Source organism: Theropithecus gelada, chromosome 1 (genome assembly GCF_003255815.1).
Source record: "Theropithecus gelada isolate Dixy chromosome 1, Tgel_1.0, whole genome shotgun sequence".
Lineage (NCBI taxonomy): Eukaryota > Metazoa > Chordata > Mammalia > Primates > Cercopithecidae > Theropithecus > Theropithecus gelada.
Genome location: NC_037668.1, coordinates 208,196,556 through 208,211,874, shown reverse-complemented (window position 1 = coordinate 208,211,874; position 15,319 = coordinate 208,196,556). Strand labels below are relative to the sequence as shown.

Genomic DNA, 15,319 nt, shown 5'->3' with positions numbered 1-15,319 from the left:
TAATTCAATATGTAAATCATTAGACATTGCCTTCTCCCTTTTTCATCTGTAATTATGATGTGCCGCCCTTGAATTTAAATCATTGACCTAGGGCTTTTCCTCTGAAGAACGTGTAAGTTATTGGTAACTTAAGCTACTGTGCATAAGCAATTTTTTTGGTAGATTACTAAGATTATTGATAAACTGATCTTTAAAAAAGTATAGATCTATATATTGTGAGATATGCATCCTAGAACACAATGTGTATTTTCTGCTGCTTCACTGCAAATATCATTTAGGATTTTTCAAAGATTTTAATATGCTCTGCTCTGTGTTCTTTAGCACCCCGAATGCTTTGTCCGCATCTTTCTGCAGGACTCCTCTAGTCACCCTCTAGTGTTAAGTCAACCTTTTTCTATTCAGTCCTCCAACAGGAGTAAGTCCTTTGCCTCCCTCCTGCCCTCCCTCATCCTTACCTTTGACCACCTCACTCTCATATGTTTTATGATGTATTCTCCAGTCATGAAATGAATTAAAACCATATGTGTAAATAAAATAATGGGCTTAATTGTTCACAAGAACTGTATCGCTTCATGTATTTGAAGCTGTACTTAGTGCCCCCTTAATCAACATGTCATCGTGATCATTGTGCCAGTTTAAGTTTGCACAGATACGGCTAGCATGAAGAAAACCATATTCATTCTAAAGCCTTTCATGAAGACGTGTGCATTGCTGCTAAGAGTATTGTTTCATTTTTAAGTTGCCTGTTACTTAGATCTCAGATCTCTGCTTCCTGTGTACTTTTTTCACTGTTAGTTATTTTTCTGGTTCAGTTCTTTTAGTAGGTAAGGAAAGCAAAGGAGGATTGCTTATGCAATGACTGTTTACAGTGCTGTCAGACTATGCCATTTTCACAGACACTTTAATATGCTGTTGTAATCTGATTTTATCCTCATCTTACAAATGAGGAAGTTGAAGCCAAGAAAGGCTGAATCACTTGCCTAATGTCACACAACTAATTATATTCGTCAAACCAGATTTCAGATTGTGAATTTATCTAATGGGTACGGGAGTAAAAGACTTGTCATGAAAAGAGCTTGAACTTGATTGCCTTTGGAGGTATTTAGTTATCAGTAAATTGCACTTATCCAAATACTGTCCATCATTAGAACTGATTACTTCTGAAACACTGTTTTTATTAGGCGCATACTGTTTTATTACACACAGTTAGAAGTACCGGAGTACAAGTTCTTTCTCCTCTCAGGGATTCGCTAAATTAATCCCCTAATTTCTCAGAGAAGATGAGAAATATATATAGACAGTTGCTATAGGATATAAATGAAAGTATATAGTTTGATCAGATGTAATAGTTTGGAGAATATATCATTAATAATTAAGTTGTATTTTAAATATGTTATATATTTCTTTGTTATTTTTAAGGGAAGAAATTTAGATTTTATAATTCTCTTTTCAGACCATATTTTACATCCTTCCACGCCTTTCAGGCCTTATTGAAGATGAGTGGATCACCATTGATAAATTTACCAGATTCACTGATGTTCCTTTAGATGCGGGATTTCAGTGGTACCTTTCTCAAACTCAACTTAGTAAACTAAAACCAGGTGACTGGTCTCAGCAGGACATAGGTAAAAAACACTTTTCATTTTATTTTTTTCCCCTTGTTGATCTGGTTAGATTTTTTTAAGTTACTAAGGACAGGTAGTTAATAATATCACTTTTATTGACATAGTGAACTCTGCCTTTCCACTTAGGGAAAAGACAGGGTAAAAGTGTGGTATAACTTTCACTAACACTTTTAGTGAAAGTTAGCTTTGCTATTTAAAAAAAAAAAAAAAAAAAAAAAAAAGCCAAAGAAAGCCTGATCTGCTTTATATAAAGCTGATGGCCAGTGGCCTCCCTTTTAAGTAGTATTGTTCATTAACACTCACTGCTTTTCTACTGTATATTTCTGTAAAAATAAACATTTCCCAAAGGACCAAATGATGAAATCTCTTTTTTTGTCCTTCTTAGGAATAAAGCAAAGCTCTTGATTCTAGTTCCCTCTTGGTTGGTTGGGTGCTGCTTCATGTTATCCCTTCTCCTCTGTCTCACCCTTCCCTGTACACTGACTCCTTTCCATCAGCTTCCTCTGGAACCCTCCTCCTCCTCCCCCTCCTCCCCCTTCCCGTCCTCTTCCCCCTCCTCCTCCTCCCTTTTCTTTCAGTTTCCTTTACACAGTCCGAGTGGACAGATGGACGCTGCCCTCGGATCGCACCTGCCCTTTCTGTGCCACGTGTTTGCTGGTCTCCCGCCATCCTGCCTTTTCTCCTCACTCTGACCCTTCTCGCTCTGAGTCCCCCACATTCCGCTGACACTGGTGCTTCTTCAAACTTTTCATGTCTTCAGGACTCACATGTGGCTTGTTGAAAATTCAGATTCCATGTCCCATCCTTAGATTTTTTCTTTCTTTTTTTTTTTTAAAGGCCAATTATGGGTCTGGAACCACCCTTAGATTAATTCAGTATCTCTAGGGGAGAGTTCTGGGAAAATGCAAATTTTTTCAGGCCTCTGGATGGTTCACTAATGTGTTTTAAGACGTACTGTCTTAAATTTATTCATTCAACAAAGATTGATTGTTTGTCTCCTACATGCTAGATGTGGGACCCAGTCCTTGCCTCACAGAGCCCACATTCTTACAGAGGAGACAACAGGGGACACGCACCTAACATAGTGTCTGGTAGTAGAGGTACCGTGAAAAAACAAAGCGGGGTAAAGAGAGGGACAGAGGGTGAGAAAGACCTTTCTAAGGAGTTGACACTGAGCAGAGACCCCAAGGAAGTACGGGCAAGGCAAGGCAAGGTCCGTCCTGGGGAGAGCTTTACTGGAAAAGGAAGAGCAACTGTGAAGATTCTGGAGCAAAAGACAGTGACAGGAGGCACTTCCCAGTGTGGCTGGGTAGAGCCGGGGAGGAGAGGGAAGAGGGGTGTCATTATAGACAACTGTTGAGTTCTGCGTAAAGCGGAGCAGGGAAATACAGCGTTACTGGAAGGGCAGAATGGCTAACGAGGTCTGTCTGTTCTGCCTGTTTTTGGTAAACAGGGGCATGTTGTAGGAGGCTCTCCATGCTGAGGCTTAAATGTTAGCATCCCCTCTAATTTTTTTTTCTTTTTTATAAAAGTTTTACTTCATTTTTAATTGACAGATAATAATTGTACATATCTATGGGGTACAGTGATGGTTTGATACATATATACATTGTGTAATGGTCAAATCAGGGTAATTAGCATACCTGTCACCTCTCACGTTTGTGGTGAGAACATGGAAAATCCTCTCTTCTAGCTATTTGGAAGGATACAATACATTGTTGTCACCTATAGTCATCTTACTGTACACTAGAACACAAGAGCTTATTCTTGACTAACTTTGTACCCTCTGACCAACCTCTCCTCCTGCCACTGAAGGTTTTCACTGGCCCAGTCTTTTTCTCACTCTTCATGCTCTCCCAGAACACATTTATTAATGTCTCCAGCTTGAACACACCGCTTGTGCAACTATAACCTTCAAGTCCTTATCTGCTGCCCAGCCTCTGTGCTGAACAGACTGGACCTTAGCACTGGGATATTGCTTAAGCTTTTGAAATATCACCATATCCAAATTCAGTTTGCCTTTCTGCCCAAAACTGCCTGCTCTGTATGCCCTATTAATGGTGTCACTCAGTCATCGTGGAAGTCGTTCTTGTCCTGTTTTTGCTCTTGCCACATCCATCTGTTACCCAGTCTTGGCGATTTCACTTCCCAAAGCTGCCTCCTCCTCTTCTTCTTTAGCCCCTTTTGCTTTGTCTTAATTTAGACTGGCATTGTCTTTACCTGGACTAGTACAAAAGCCCCTTTGGTTTTCTAGCCTCCACATAGCTATTAAAAGAGATTTTTGTAAAACACATAGCAGTACTGTTACTCTCCTTAACATTTTTTAATGGTTTTTATCTGTGGAATAATTTTTTTTTTCTTTGAGACGGAGTCTCGCTCTGTCTCTCAGGCTGCAGGCTGGAGTGCAGTGGCACGATCTCAGCTCACTGCAACCTCTGCCTCCTGGGTTCAAGCGATTCTCTTGTCTCAGCCTCCCGTGTAGCTGGGATTATAAGCTTCCACCACCACGCCTGGCTAATGTTTGTATTTTTAGTAGAGATGGGGATTCGCCATGTTGGCCAGGCTGGCCTCAAACTCCTGACCTCGGGTGATCCTCCCGCCTTGGCCTCCCAAAGTGCTGGGATTATAGGCGTCCACCACCACGCCTGGCTAATGTTTGTATTTTTGTTTTGTTTTGTTTTGTTTGTTGAGATGGAGTCTCACTCTGTTGCGCAGGCTGGAGTGCAGTGGCACACCCGCTCACCGCAAGCTCCGCCTCCTGGGTTCACGCCACTCTCCTGCCTCAGCCTCCCGAGTAGCTGGGACTACAGGCGCCAGCCCCACGCCTGGCTAATTTTTTTGTATTTTTAGTAGAGACAGGGTTTTGCCATGTTGGCCAGGCTGTCTCAAACTCCTGAGCTCAGGTGATCCTCCCACCTTGGCCTCCCAAAGTGCTGGGATTACAGGTGTGAGCCACTGTGCCCGGCCAGTAGAATAAATTCTTTATCATTATATGCAAAGCCCTTTGGTCTGAGCCATCTCCCTCCACTCCATTGCAGGCTGTGCACTAAACCAAGGTACTTGCTGCTGCCCGAACCATGTTGCTCGCACATCCCATGTATGTGCACACGCTGTATCTACTGTCTGCTTTGCAAACTTTTTCCTTCCTTCCCGTGAGCCTTCCGGGGTCTTGCCCTTTGCCTCTCCCTCCCCTAGACGTTAGTAACTCCTTTCTGTGTGAGCATTACCTTCGCTGTTGTACTGTGTTACAGTTATTTGCATGTCTCTCCTATCCTAAGTGAACTAAGTGCTCCTTGATTGCTCAGAAAGCAGTTTGGAGTAGGACAGAGTTGAGGAAGAGCCTGAGAGGTAGAGTCTCAGTCCCGTACTACAGAGGTGAAAACACTGCAGTCAGATAGGCTAGTAATGTTCTGTGTCCTCATCACTTCTGTCAAGAGATAACTACTTTATACAACATCCTTCATTTTAGAAAAGTTACCCCAAGCACTTATAAAATTATCTTAGATATTTTATTATATTGTTTTCAGAAATACAGTCTTTCCACAGAAAATCCTAATCTAATATGCTGCTGTTTGTAAGATACATCATTATTTTATGTACCTCCAAGGAAAAAAAAAGTTACCAATGATACTCTGATTCTAAGATGTGTCTCAATTTCAGATATGCTAAAATGTGAAAAAATGTGTATCTCATGTTTTCATGAAGTATCACAGTATATTGGTTAGTAGAGCTGAGTTTGAAAACTTAAAAATTGCTACTAAAAACGAGAATTGTGTCCGAGTCCAACTGAAGTTTTTTAGTTAAATACATCTCATTCTAAAGTATTTCAAATTCTTAAAAATACATATACATGTATAAATAAATATATAGAGATTCAGATTTATTTATATGTGGGATTGTTTTCTTTTTCCTTCCCAGGTACTAATTTGGTCGAAGCAGATAACCAAGCAGAGTGGACCGACGTTCAGAAGAAGATTATCCCGTGGAACAATCGTGTTCCCGACTTAGACCTGGAGCTCCTGTTTCAGGATCGTGCTGCCAGACTTGGAAAGTCAATTAGTAGACTCATCGTCGTGGCCTCGCTCATCGACAAACCAACCAATTTAGGAGGTAAAGTGGTAGTTTTCCAGGAGCTTGCCTAAAATCTTTTGGTCTTAAACATTTTTTAATGAATCCACTGCCACGGGAGCTTCAAAGGACTGTATGGGACATGATGAGCTTAGCATTGTGTTGGGAACAATCGGAATGATTTCAGGTGTTCTGTGCAGGACTGTGCAGGACCTGTGAGGTATTTGGGGCTTCGGCGCTCGTTGTTGGCAGCCTTCAGTGTATCAGCGACAAACAGTTCCAGCACCTCAGCGTCTCCGCGGAACAGTGGCTTCCTCTAGTGGAGGTGGGTGGAGAGGAATTTATTATTCAAGTTCTTATTACAGGCCCACACATGTACCCGTGAACCTAAAAGTTTTTGTAAAAAGTTTGTATTTGTAAAAATATTTTGTAGTGCTCTTTGTGTATTAGTTCTTTTGCATATTTATAGCAGTGCAGCCTTTAATCGTTTAAGAACAGTATTTAAAGTAAAATACAGTTCACTTGTGTTTTTCTACTTATTTTTTTATAGGTCACATTTTTAGAAATCATCAATAATGTAGATTTCTGTTCAGTAAAACATACCCTGTTACAGCCCACTCTTGATTTAGGAATAATTCTTAGAAATTTATATCATGTTGGCCGGGCGCGGTGGCTCACGCCTGTAATCCCAGCACTTTGGGGGCCGAGGCGGGCGGATCACAAGCTCAGGAGACAGAGACCATCCTGGCTAATGCAGTGAAACCCTGTCTCTACTAAAAAATAAAAAAAAAATTAGCCAGGCGTGGTGGCGGGCGCCTGTAGTCCCAGCTACTCGAGAGGCTGAGGCAGGAGAATGGTGTGAACCCGGGAGGCGGAGGTTGCAGTGAGCTAAGACTGGGCCACTGCGCTCCAGCCTGGGAGACAGAGCGAGACTCCGCCTCAAAAAATATATCATCCTGGCTAACACGGTGAAACCCCCTCTCTACTAAAAAAAATACAAAAAACTAGCCGGGCGAGGTGGCGGGCGCCTGTAGCCCCAGCTACTCGGGAGGCTAAGGCAGGAGAATGGCGTGAACCCGGGAGGCGGAGCTTGCAGTGAACCGAGATCCGGCCACTGCACTCCAGCCTGGGCCACAGAGCGAGACTCCGTCTCAAAAAAAAAAAAAAAAAAAAAAAAAAAATATATATATATATATATATATGTCATGTTGGGAGAGTTCTTTTTTATAATGTATGATTCTGTTCTTTTTCTTTTAAAAAGACTTAAGTTGAGGTTAATATGTTTTTTAACTCTAATTTACTCCAAGCGGGGCTATAACTGAATGAATATTCTGTTCTTTTTAAACTAATATTCAGGTAAAACCACCTCACCTAATTGATTATCTGCAGCAGAAGAAAACAGAAGGTTATACCATCATTGGAGTGGAACAAACTGCCAAAAGTTTAGACCTAACCCAATATTGCTTTCCTGAGAAATCTCTACTCTTGTTGGGGTAAGAATCTTCTCTTGTCCATAGTATATTCTCTGAGCCCCAAACCACTGGAAGATGTTAGGTTTTTGGGTTTTTCTTGAGACAGCCTCACTCTGTAGCCCAGGCCGGAGTGTAGTGGCACAATCTTGGCTCACTGCAACCTCTGCCTCATGGGCTCAAGCAGTTCTCGGGCCTCAGCCTCCAAAGTAGCTGGGACTACAGGCGTGCTACACCACCCGGGGTTTCACCATGTTGGCCAGGCTGGTCTCGAACTCCTGACCTCAAGTGATCCTCCCGCTTTGGCCTCCGTGGTGGGATTACAGGCGTGCGCCACTGCGCCTGGCTAGGAAGATGTTACCTTTCTGTTCTACAGTTTACCCTGACTCCTGCTCATACCTGCACTTTTCTTTGATTTGTAACATTTATAAGAAGGCCCCCGGGCTTTCCTTTTATTTCATCTCTCTGGCATCGTCAGGTGAACAGGGAATTGACCCATCAGTCTTTTTCTTACACTCTTACTTATTTCCCAGTGTGACAGACTTAACTTCATTTGTTAATGTCTTTTTTTGTAACCTTCAGAATAGCGAAGAGAAAAATAAATACGTAAATAAAAAATAGGATATCAAAGAGAAAAATTGTTTGTTACAAGAAAACTAACCCTTCTTCCATTTTCTTCCTCAGAAATGAACGTGAGGGAATTCCAGCAAATCTGATCCAGCAGTTGGACGTTTGTGTGGAAATTCCTCAACAGGGCATTATCCGCTCCCTGAACGTCCACGTGAGTGGCGCCCTGCTGATCTGGGAGTACACCAGGCAGCAGCTGCTCTCCCACGGAGACGCCAAGCCATGATGTGCCTTCCTCAGTGAAGCGCTGGTGCTGTTCAAACCTTTTTTTAAAAAACTATTTGGACTAAAGAAACAGATTCTGAAATTTACTGTGATAATTTGTATTTCTTTTTTCTTGCAATTTAATGCCAAAAGTTTGCCATGTGCCTTAAACATAATACTATATATTTTCCCCTTTAATAAACACTTTTTGTTAAATTGTATTCTTCCATTAATAAAATATTTTAAGCACTTGTGGAAATAAAAGAATGGATTTTTTAAGAGATAATTTATTTCCTAGAAATGCCTATTCTCAGAAATGTGGTCTATGATAGTGCAGAGTTAAAGCAGTGATCATCTGTCAACACTCATACCCTTCAGTCATAAGGAGACCAGGGAGGTTGAGGCAAAGGTTCCGAATGAAGAGGGGTCGTCAGCCTCTGTGCCGCTTTCCATCTCGGTACTCCCCTCAGGAAGCACGCTTGGCAGGATGCAGAGCCAGCGTCCCTGTGAGGCTCAGAATGCTCAGGCAATAGGCTTTAATTTATTTTGAAAGCCATGAACTAGGCCATAATCATTCACAGTAAGTTTATGGCCAGGTGTGGTGGCTCACGCCTGTAATCCCCACACTTTGGGAGGCCAAGGCGGGTGGATCACCTGAGCTCAGGAATTCAAGACCAGCCTGGCCAACATGGCGAAACCCTGTCTCTATTAAAAATACAAAAATTAGCTGGGTGTGGTGACGTGCACCTGTAATCCCAGCTACCTGGGAGGCTGAGGCAGGAGAATTGCTTGAACCTGGGAGACAGAGGCTGCAGTGAGCCGAGATGGCACCAGTGCACTCCAGCCTGAGTGAGAGAATGAGACTCCATCTCAAAAAAACAAAAGTTTATATGAAGTTTTTCGTATCACCTTTGCACACGGAGATCAAATAGTGGTTCTGACAACTATGAACATGGACCTAAAGGAGTTGAATTACTCCTGTATATCATTATCGAAACAGAATGGAACCTATAAGTGTTGATTGACTATTTCTGTTCTTTTGATTTTTTTCTCTAGTATTTATTACTTAATTATTTATGAGTAACTTTATTTATCACTACCCAGCAATGAACTTCAATTATATCTGGGTCCTTTTTAATAATATTTAAATTTGAGTCCATTACCTGTAAATATTCTCTTCTGTAGTTTTCTTTAGAAATAACTTTTGCAGAAGGGTTGCGAAGACAGTACACAAAGTTTTCATACACCCTTTACCCACATGCCTCTAATGTGATCTTAATAACCATGGTAACCTTCATCAAAACTAAGAAATTAACCATTGATAGTGGTTCTCTTCACTAGTCTATAGGCTTCATTCAGGTATCCCATTTTCCACTCTGTTTTCTGCCCCAGGAGCCAACCCAGGATATCACATTGCATGTCCCCTTAGTCTCCTCATACCTCTGACAGATCTTCAGTCTTTCCTTGTCTTTCATGACCTGGACACTTTTGAAGAGTACTGGCCAAGTATTCTGTGAATGTCCCATAATTTGGGTTTGTCTGGTGTTTTCTCATTAGACTGAGGTTGTGGGTTTTAAGGAAGAACATGCCAGTGGTCAGGTGCCTTCCCATCACATCGTGCTAGATGGTGCATGGCACCAGCAGGATGGACCACCCCCATCATCGGGTGAAGGCTGCGCTTGCCACATTCTTCTCTGTGAAGCTGCTACCTGTCCCCTTCCTCAATCTGTTAAAAGTGAGTGATTAGGCTGGGCGCAGTGGCTCACGCCTGTAATCCTAGCACTTTGGAAGGCCAAGGCGGGCGGATCATGAGTTCAGGAGATCAAGACCATCCTGGCTAACACGGTGAAACCCCTGTCTCTACTAAAACGACAAAAAATTAGCCGGATATGGTGGTGGGCACCTGTAGTCCCAGCTACTCAGGAGGCTGAGGCAGGAGAATGGTGTGAACCCGGGAGGTGGAGCTTGCAGTGAGCCAAAATCGCGTCACTGCACTCCAGCCAGGGCGACAGAGCGAGACTCCCATCTCAGGGGGGAAAAAAAAAAAAAGTCACTAAGCCCAGTCTATACTAAAGGGTAAGGAATGTAAACTCTGTCGTGGGGAGGAGTATCAAAGAATTCAGGGGCACCTGTTGAAATTACCACAGTAATTAATATTTGGGGGAATACTTGGATGCTATGCAGATTACAAGCCCTGTCAGTGGATGGAGCTAGGGGATCTATGTATGTCTACCAACCCATGTAGGTACTTATCTATAGATATTTCTGCCTTTATCAGTCTAGACAGGTGAACATAAATGTGACTTTGTACTGGTATCTCTGACACCAATCCAGCACCACAGGATTCATTCTAACATTCACCTCTTGCTTTTAACTGCTTTTTCTGACATAGACCTGGTTCTCATTATCTATATTTACTTATTTGTTCAATCCTAATATAAACATAGTTTCAGAATTGCAAATTTAGCAACTGTGTACAGTTCTTTTTGCCCATAGCCTTACAGTGTCTGGTCAAAACACCATTTTCCAGTTACTTAGGTCAGTCCCTTTCTTACCCACCTCTTTGAAAAGGGTTATGTCATGTATTTTATAATATAACTAGACTCATTACAACCTGCATTCCATATTGTAATCCCCCCAATATCCTGGTTGATTTTATTTTAATGTGCATTCAGGGTCACTCTCTGTAGTGCACAGTCTGGGTTTTGACAAGTGTGAACTCATGGATCTGTCATCACAGTGCCATAGAGAACAGTTTTGTCACCCACAGTTTACTTGTGTAACCCCTTCATGGTCAACGCGTTTCCTCATCCCAACCATTGGTAACCACTGATCTGTTCTCTATTCTTTAGTTTCACCTATTCCAGAATCTTATAAATGGCAGCATATAATATGTAGCCTTTTGGATCTGGCTTCTTCACATAGGAAAGTGCATTTAAAGCTCATCTATGTTGTGTGAATCAGAAGTTCATTTTTCCTTATTGCTGAGTGGTATCCCATTGCATAGATGTATCACAGTTTATCCGTTCCTCTGTTTTAGGCATCTGGTTGTTTCAAGGTTTTGGTGATTATGAATAAAGCAGCTTTGAATAAATATTCATATACAGGTTTTGTTTTCAGTTTATTCGGTGAAATACCTAGGAGTGTGATTACTGGGTCATAAGGTATGTGTATGTTTAACTCTGTAAAAAACTATTTTCCAAAGGGGCTTTATTTTTTGCATTTCCAGCAGCAGAGAATGACTGTTGCTCTGCATCCTCAGCAGCACTTGGTGTTGTCAACTTTTTAAGCCACTCTAATAGGTGTGTCGTGATTATATCATTGTGGTATTAATTTGCATTACTCTAATGTTTAATAACATGGAGCATCTTTTCATATATTTTTCAGAGTATACCTTCTGAGATGTACAAAATCTTATCTTTTAAACTGGATTTTCTTATTTTGAGAATTACAAGATTTATTCTGGATACAAGTTCCTCATAAAACATGATTTGCAAATATTGTCTCTCAGTCTATAATTTATCCTCATTATTTTAAGAGTATCTTTTGCAGAGCAAAAGTTTTTAATTTTGATAAAGTCCAATTTAGCTTTTACTTGTATGGATTGTGCTTTTGATGCTTTATCTGAAAATTCATTTCCAAACACAAGATCATGCAGTACTTCTTCAGATTTTCTTCTACAAGTTTTATAGTTTTACATTTTACATTTAGATCTATGATCCATTTTGAGTTAATTTTTGTACAAAGCGTGAGGATATTAAAGTTTATTTCTTGGTGTGTTTGGAATATCCAATTTTTCTAGCACTATTTGTTGAAAAGATGATCCTTTCTGTGTTGAAATGCCTTTGTACTTCTGTCCAAACACAGTTGACTATTTGTATGGGTCTCTACATTTCTATTAAACTGTATCTTTCGTTTTGCCCATACCATACTGTGTTGATTACTATACCTTTCAAATAAGTCTCGAAATCAAGTAATGTGAATCTTCCAACTTTGTTCTTCTTTTTAGAATTGACTATTTTAGTTCCTTCACTTTTCCATATAAATTTTAGAATCAGCTTGTCAATATCTACAAAAAAGCTTATTCAGATTTTGATTGGGGTTGTATTGAACCTATAGATCAGACTGGGGAGAATTTAACCATATCTTAACAATAGTGAGTCTTCTAATCCATGAACACAGTACATTCGTCCCTCAGTATCCATGATGGATTGGCTCCAAGACTCTGCAGATACTAAAATCTGCAGATGCTCAAGTTTCTTATATAAAATGGTGTAGTATTTGCATATAATCTATACATATCCTCCCTTATACAGGCATACCTCATTGTGTTTCACAGATAATGCATTTTTTACAAATTGAAGGTTTGTGGCAACCTTGTGTCAAGCAAATCTATCTGTGCCATTTTCTCAGCAGCGTGTGTCTCTCTGTTAGGTTTTGCTAATTCTCACAGTATTTCAAATGTTTTCATTGCTTTATCTGTTATGGTGATCTGTGATCAGTGATCTTTGATGTTACTTTTATAATTGCTTTGGGGTGCCACAAACTGCACCCATATAAGATGGTGAACTTAATTGATAAATGTGTGTTCTGGCCAGGTGTGGTGGCTCACGCCCGTAATCCCAGCACTTTGGGAGGCCGAGGTGGGCGGATCCCTTGAGGCCAGGAGTTTGCGACCAGCCTGGCCAACATGGTGAAACCCCTCTCTACTAAAAATACAAAAATTAACTGGGCGTGGTGGCACGTGCCTGTAGTCCCAGCTACTCAGGAGGCTGAGGCAGGAGAATCACTTGAACCCAGGAGGCAGAGGTTACAGTGAGCTGAGATTGTGCCACTGCACTGCAGCCTGATGACAGAGCAAGACTCCGTCTCAAAAAAAAAAAAAAAAAAGTGTGTGTTCTGACAGCTCCTCTCACTGACTGCCATCTCTCTTTCTCCTCAGGTCTCCCTATTCCCTGAGACAACAATATTGAAATTAGGCCAATTAATAACACTATTGATGGCCTCTAAAGTGCTCAAGTGAAAGGAAGAGTGGCATGTCTCTGGCTTTAAATCAAAAGCTAGAAATGAAAGAGCTTAGTGAGGAAGCCATGTCAAAAGCTGACACAGGCCAAAAGCTAGGCCTCTTGCACCAAATGCTTCGCCAGGTTGTGAATGCAAAAGGAAAGGTTCTTGAAATTAAAAGTGCTACTCCAGTGAACACATAAGAAAGTGAAAATCTTATTGCTGATATGGAGAAAGTTTGAGTTTTCTGGAGAGACGATCAAACCAGTCACAATATTCCCTTAAGCCAAAGCCTTATCCAGACCAAAGCCCTAATTGTCTTCATTTTTATAAAGGCTGAGAGGTAAGGAAGCTACAGCAGAAAACTGTGAAGCTAGCAGACATTGGTTAATGAAGTGTGAGGAAAGAAGCTATCTCCAAAAAAGTGCAAGGTGAAGAAGCAAGTGCTCATGCAGAAGCTGCAGCAAATCATCCAGATCTAGCCAAGATCACTGATGAAGGTGGCTACACTACACAGATTTCAGTGTAGATTAAACAGCCTTCTTTTGGAAGAGGATGCCATCTAGGACTTTCAGAGCTAGAGAGAAGTCAATGCCTGGCTTCAAAGTTTTAAAGGACAGGCAACTTGTTAGGGGCTAATAAGGCAGCAGGTGAGTTCAGGTCGGAGGAAGGAACTGCAGATGTGGTGGAAATAACAAAAGAACTAGAATTAGAAGTGAAGCCTGGCCAGGTGCGGTGGCTCACGCCTGTAATCCTAGCATCGGGAGGTCAAGGAGGGCAGATCACTTGAGGTGAGGAGTTTGAGACCAGCCTGACCAACATGGTAAAACCCCATCTCTACCAAAAAATACAAAAATTAGACAGGTGTGGTACGCCTCTACAGTCCCAGCTACTCAGGAGGCTGTCGTGGAAGAATCACTTGAACCCGGGAAGCAGAGGTTGCAGTGAGCTGAGATCGCACCATTGCACTCCCGCCTGAGTGACAGAGTGAGACCCTGTTTCAAAAAAAAAAAAAAAAAGCCTGATGTGACAATTGCTGCAATCTCATTATCTTGAGTGGATGAGAAGTTGCTTCTTATGGATATGAGCAAAGAAAATGATTTCTTGAGATGGAACCTATTCCTGGTGAAGATGCTATGAATACTACTGAAATAACTAAGCATTTAGAATATGACATACACTCAGGTGATAAAGCAGCAGCAGGGTTTAAGAGAATTGACTCCAATTTTGGAAGTAGTTCTACTACAGGTAAAATACTGTCAAACAGTATTGCACGCTACAGAGAAATCTTTTGTGAAATGAAGAGTCAATCAATACAGCAAACTTAATTGTTAACAAATTGCCACAGCCACCCCAAACTTCAGCAACCACACCCCTACCCTGATCAGTCCACAGCCATTAACATCAAGGCAAGACCCTCTACCAGCAAAAGGATGACAACTCGCTGAAGGCTCAGAGAATCTTTAGCATTTTTTAGTAATAAAGTATTTTAAAATTAAGGTATATACATTAAGTAGACAATGCTATTGCACATTTACTAGACAACAGTATAAACATAACTTTTATGTGTACTGGAAAACCAAAACATTTGTGTAACCCACTCTATTGTGATAATTCACTTTAATGCAGTGGTCTGTAACCAAACCTGCAATATCTGAGGTATGCCTGTACTTTAAATCATCTCCATTACTTATAATACCTAATACAATGTAAATGCTATGTAAATAGGTGTTATACTCGATTTTTAAATTTTTATTATTTTTACTCTTTTGTTTTTCCTTTTCCTGAATATTTTTTGTTCGGGGTTGAATCCATGGATGCAGAACCCGCAGAGGGCCAACTGTATACCTCTCCATTTAATCTGATGTAGTCTCCTTCCAAGTGTTTCCTAGTTCTCAGCATACAGGCCTCCATATATTATATTTATACCTAAGTATTCCTTTAATTTTTTTTTGGTGCTATTCACAAATGGTATTTTTAAGTTTAAAATTCCAATTGTTTATTGCTGGTATATAGGAATATAGTTTTCCTTGTGTATATTGACCTTGTTTCCTGCAACCTTTCTATGACTGTCTTGTAGTTCTAGGAGCTCTTTCCGTGCATCCATTGGTACATTCTGTAAGCTAGTAGTATATGTGAGTAGAGCTAGTTTTAGTTCTTCCTTCCCAGTGTGTATGCTTTTTCTTTTTTGTCTCACTGGACTAGCTAGACATCCAGTTACTGTCCCAACATTAAGTGTGATACTAGCTATAGGCTTTTTTATAGATGGCTTTTATTATTTTACTTGTATATTTTAAGTTCACCCTTCTTCCTTATAAACCT

At 40.8% G+C, this 15,319-nt stretch overlaps 1 protein-coding gene across 1 annotated transcript in view; it reads left to right on the top strand.

The window, feature by feature from the left end:
• Nucleotides 1-8,257, top strand: part of TARBP1 (TAR (HIV-1) RNA binding protein 1) — an 84,382-nt gene extending 76,125 nt beyond the window's left edge. Inside the window, exons 26-30 of the mRNA XM_025356215.1 lie at nt 1,454-1,625; nt 5,544-5,735; nt 5,894-6,018; nt 7,050-7,186; nt 7,847-8,257. Of these exons, the coding sequence (XP_025212000.1) occupies nt 1,454-1,625; nt 5,544-5,735; nt 5,894-6,018; nt 7,050-7,186; nt 7,847-8,015 (795 nt within the window). The 3' untranslated portion in view covers nt 8,016-8,257. The remainder of the gene's footprint in view (nt 1-1,453; nt 1,626-5,543; nt 5,736-5,893; nt 6,019-7,049; nt 7,187-7,846) is intronic.
• Nucleotides 8,258-15,319: the final 7,062 nt, after the last annotated feature.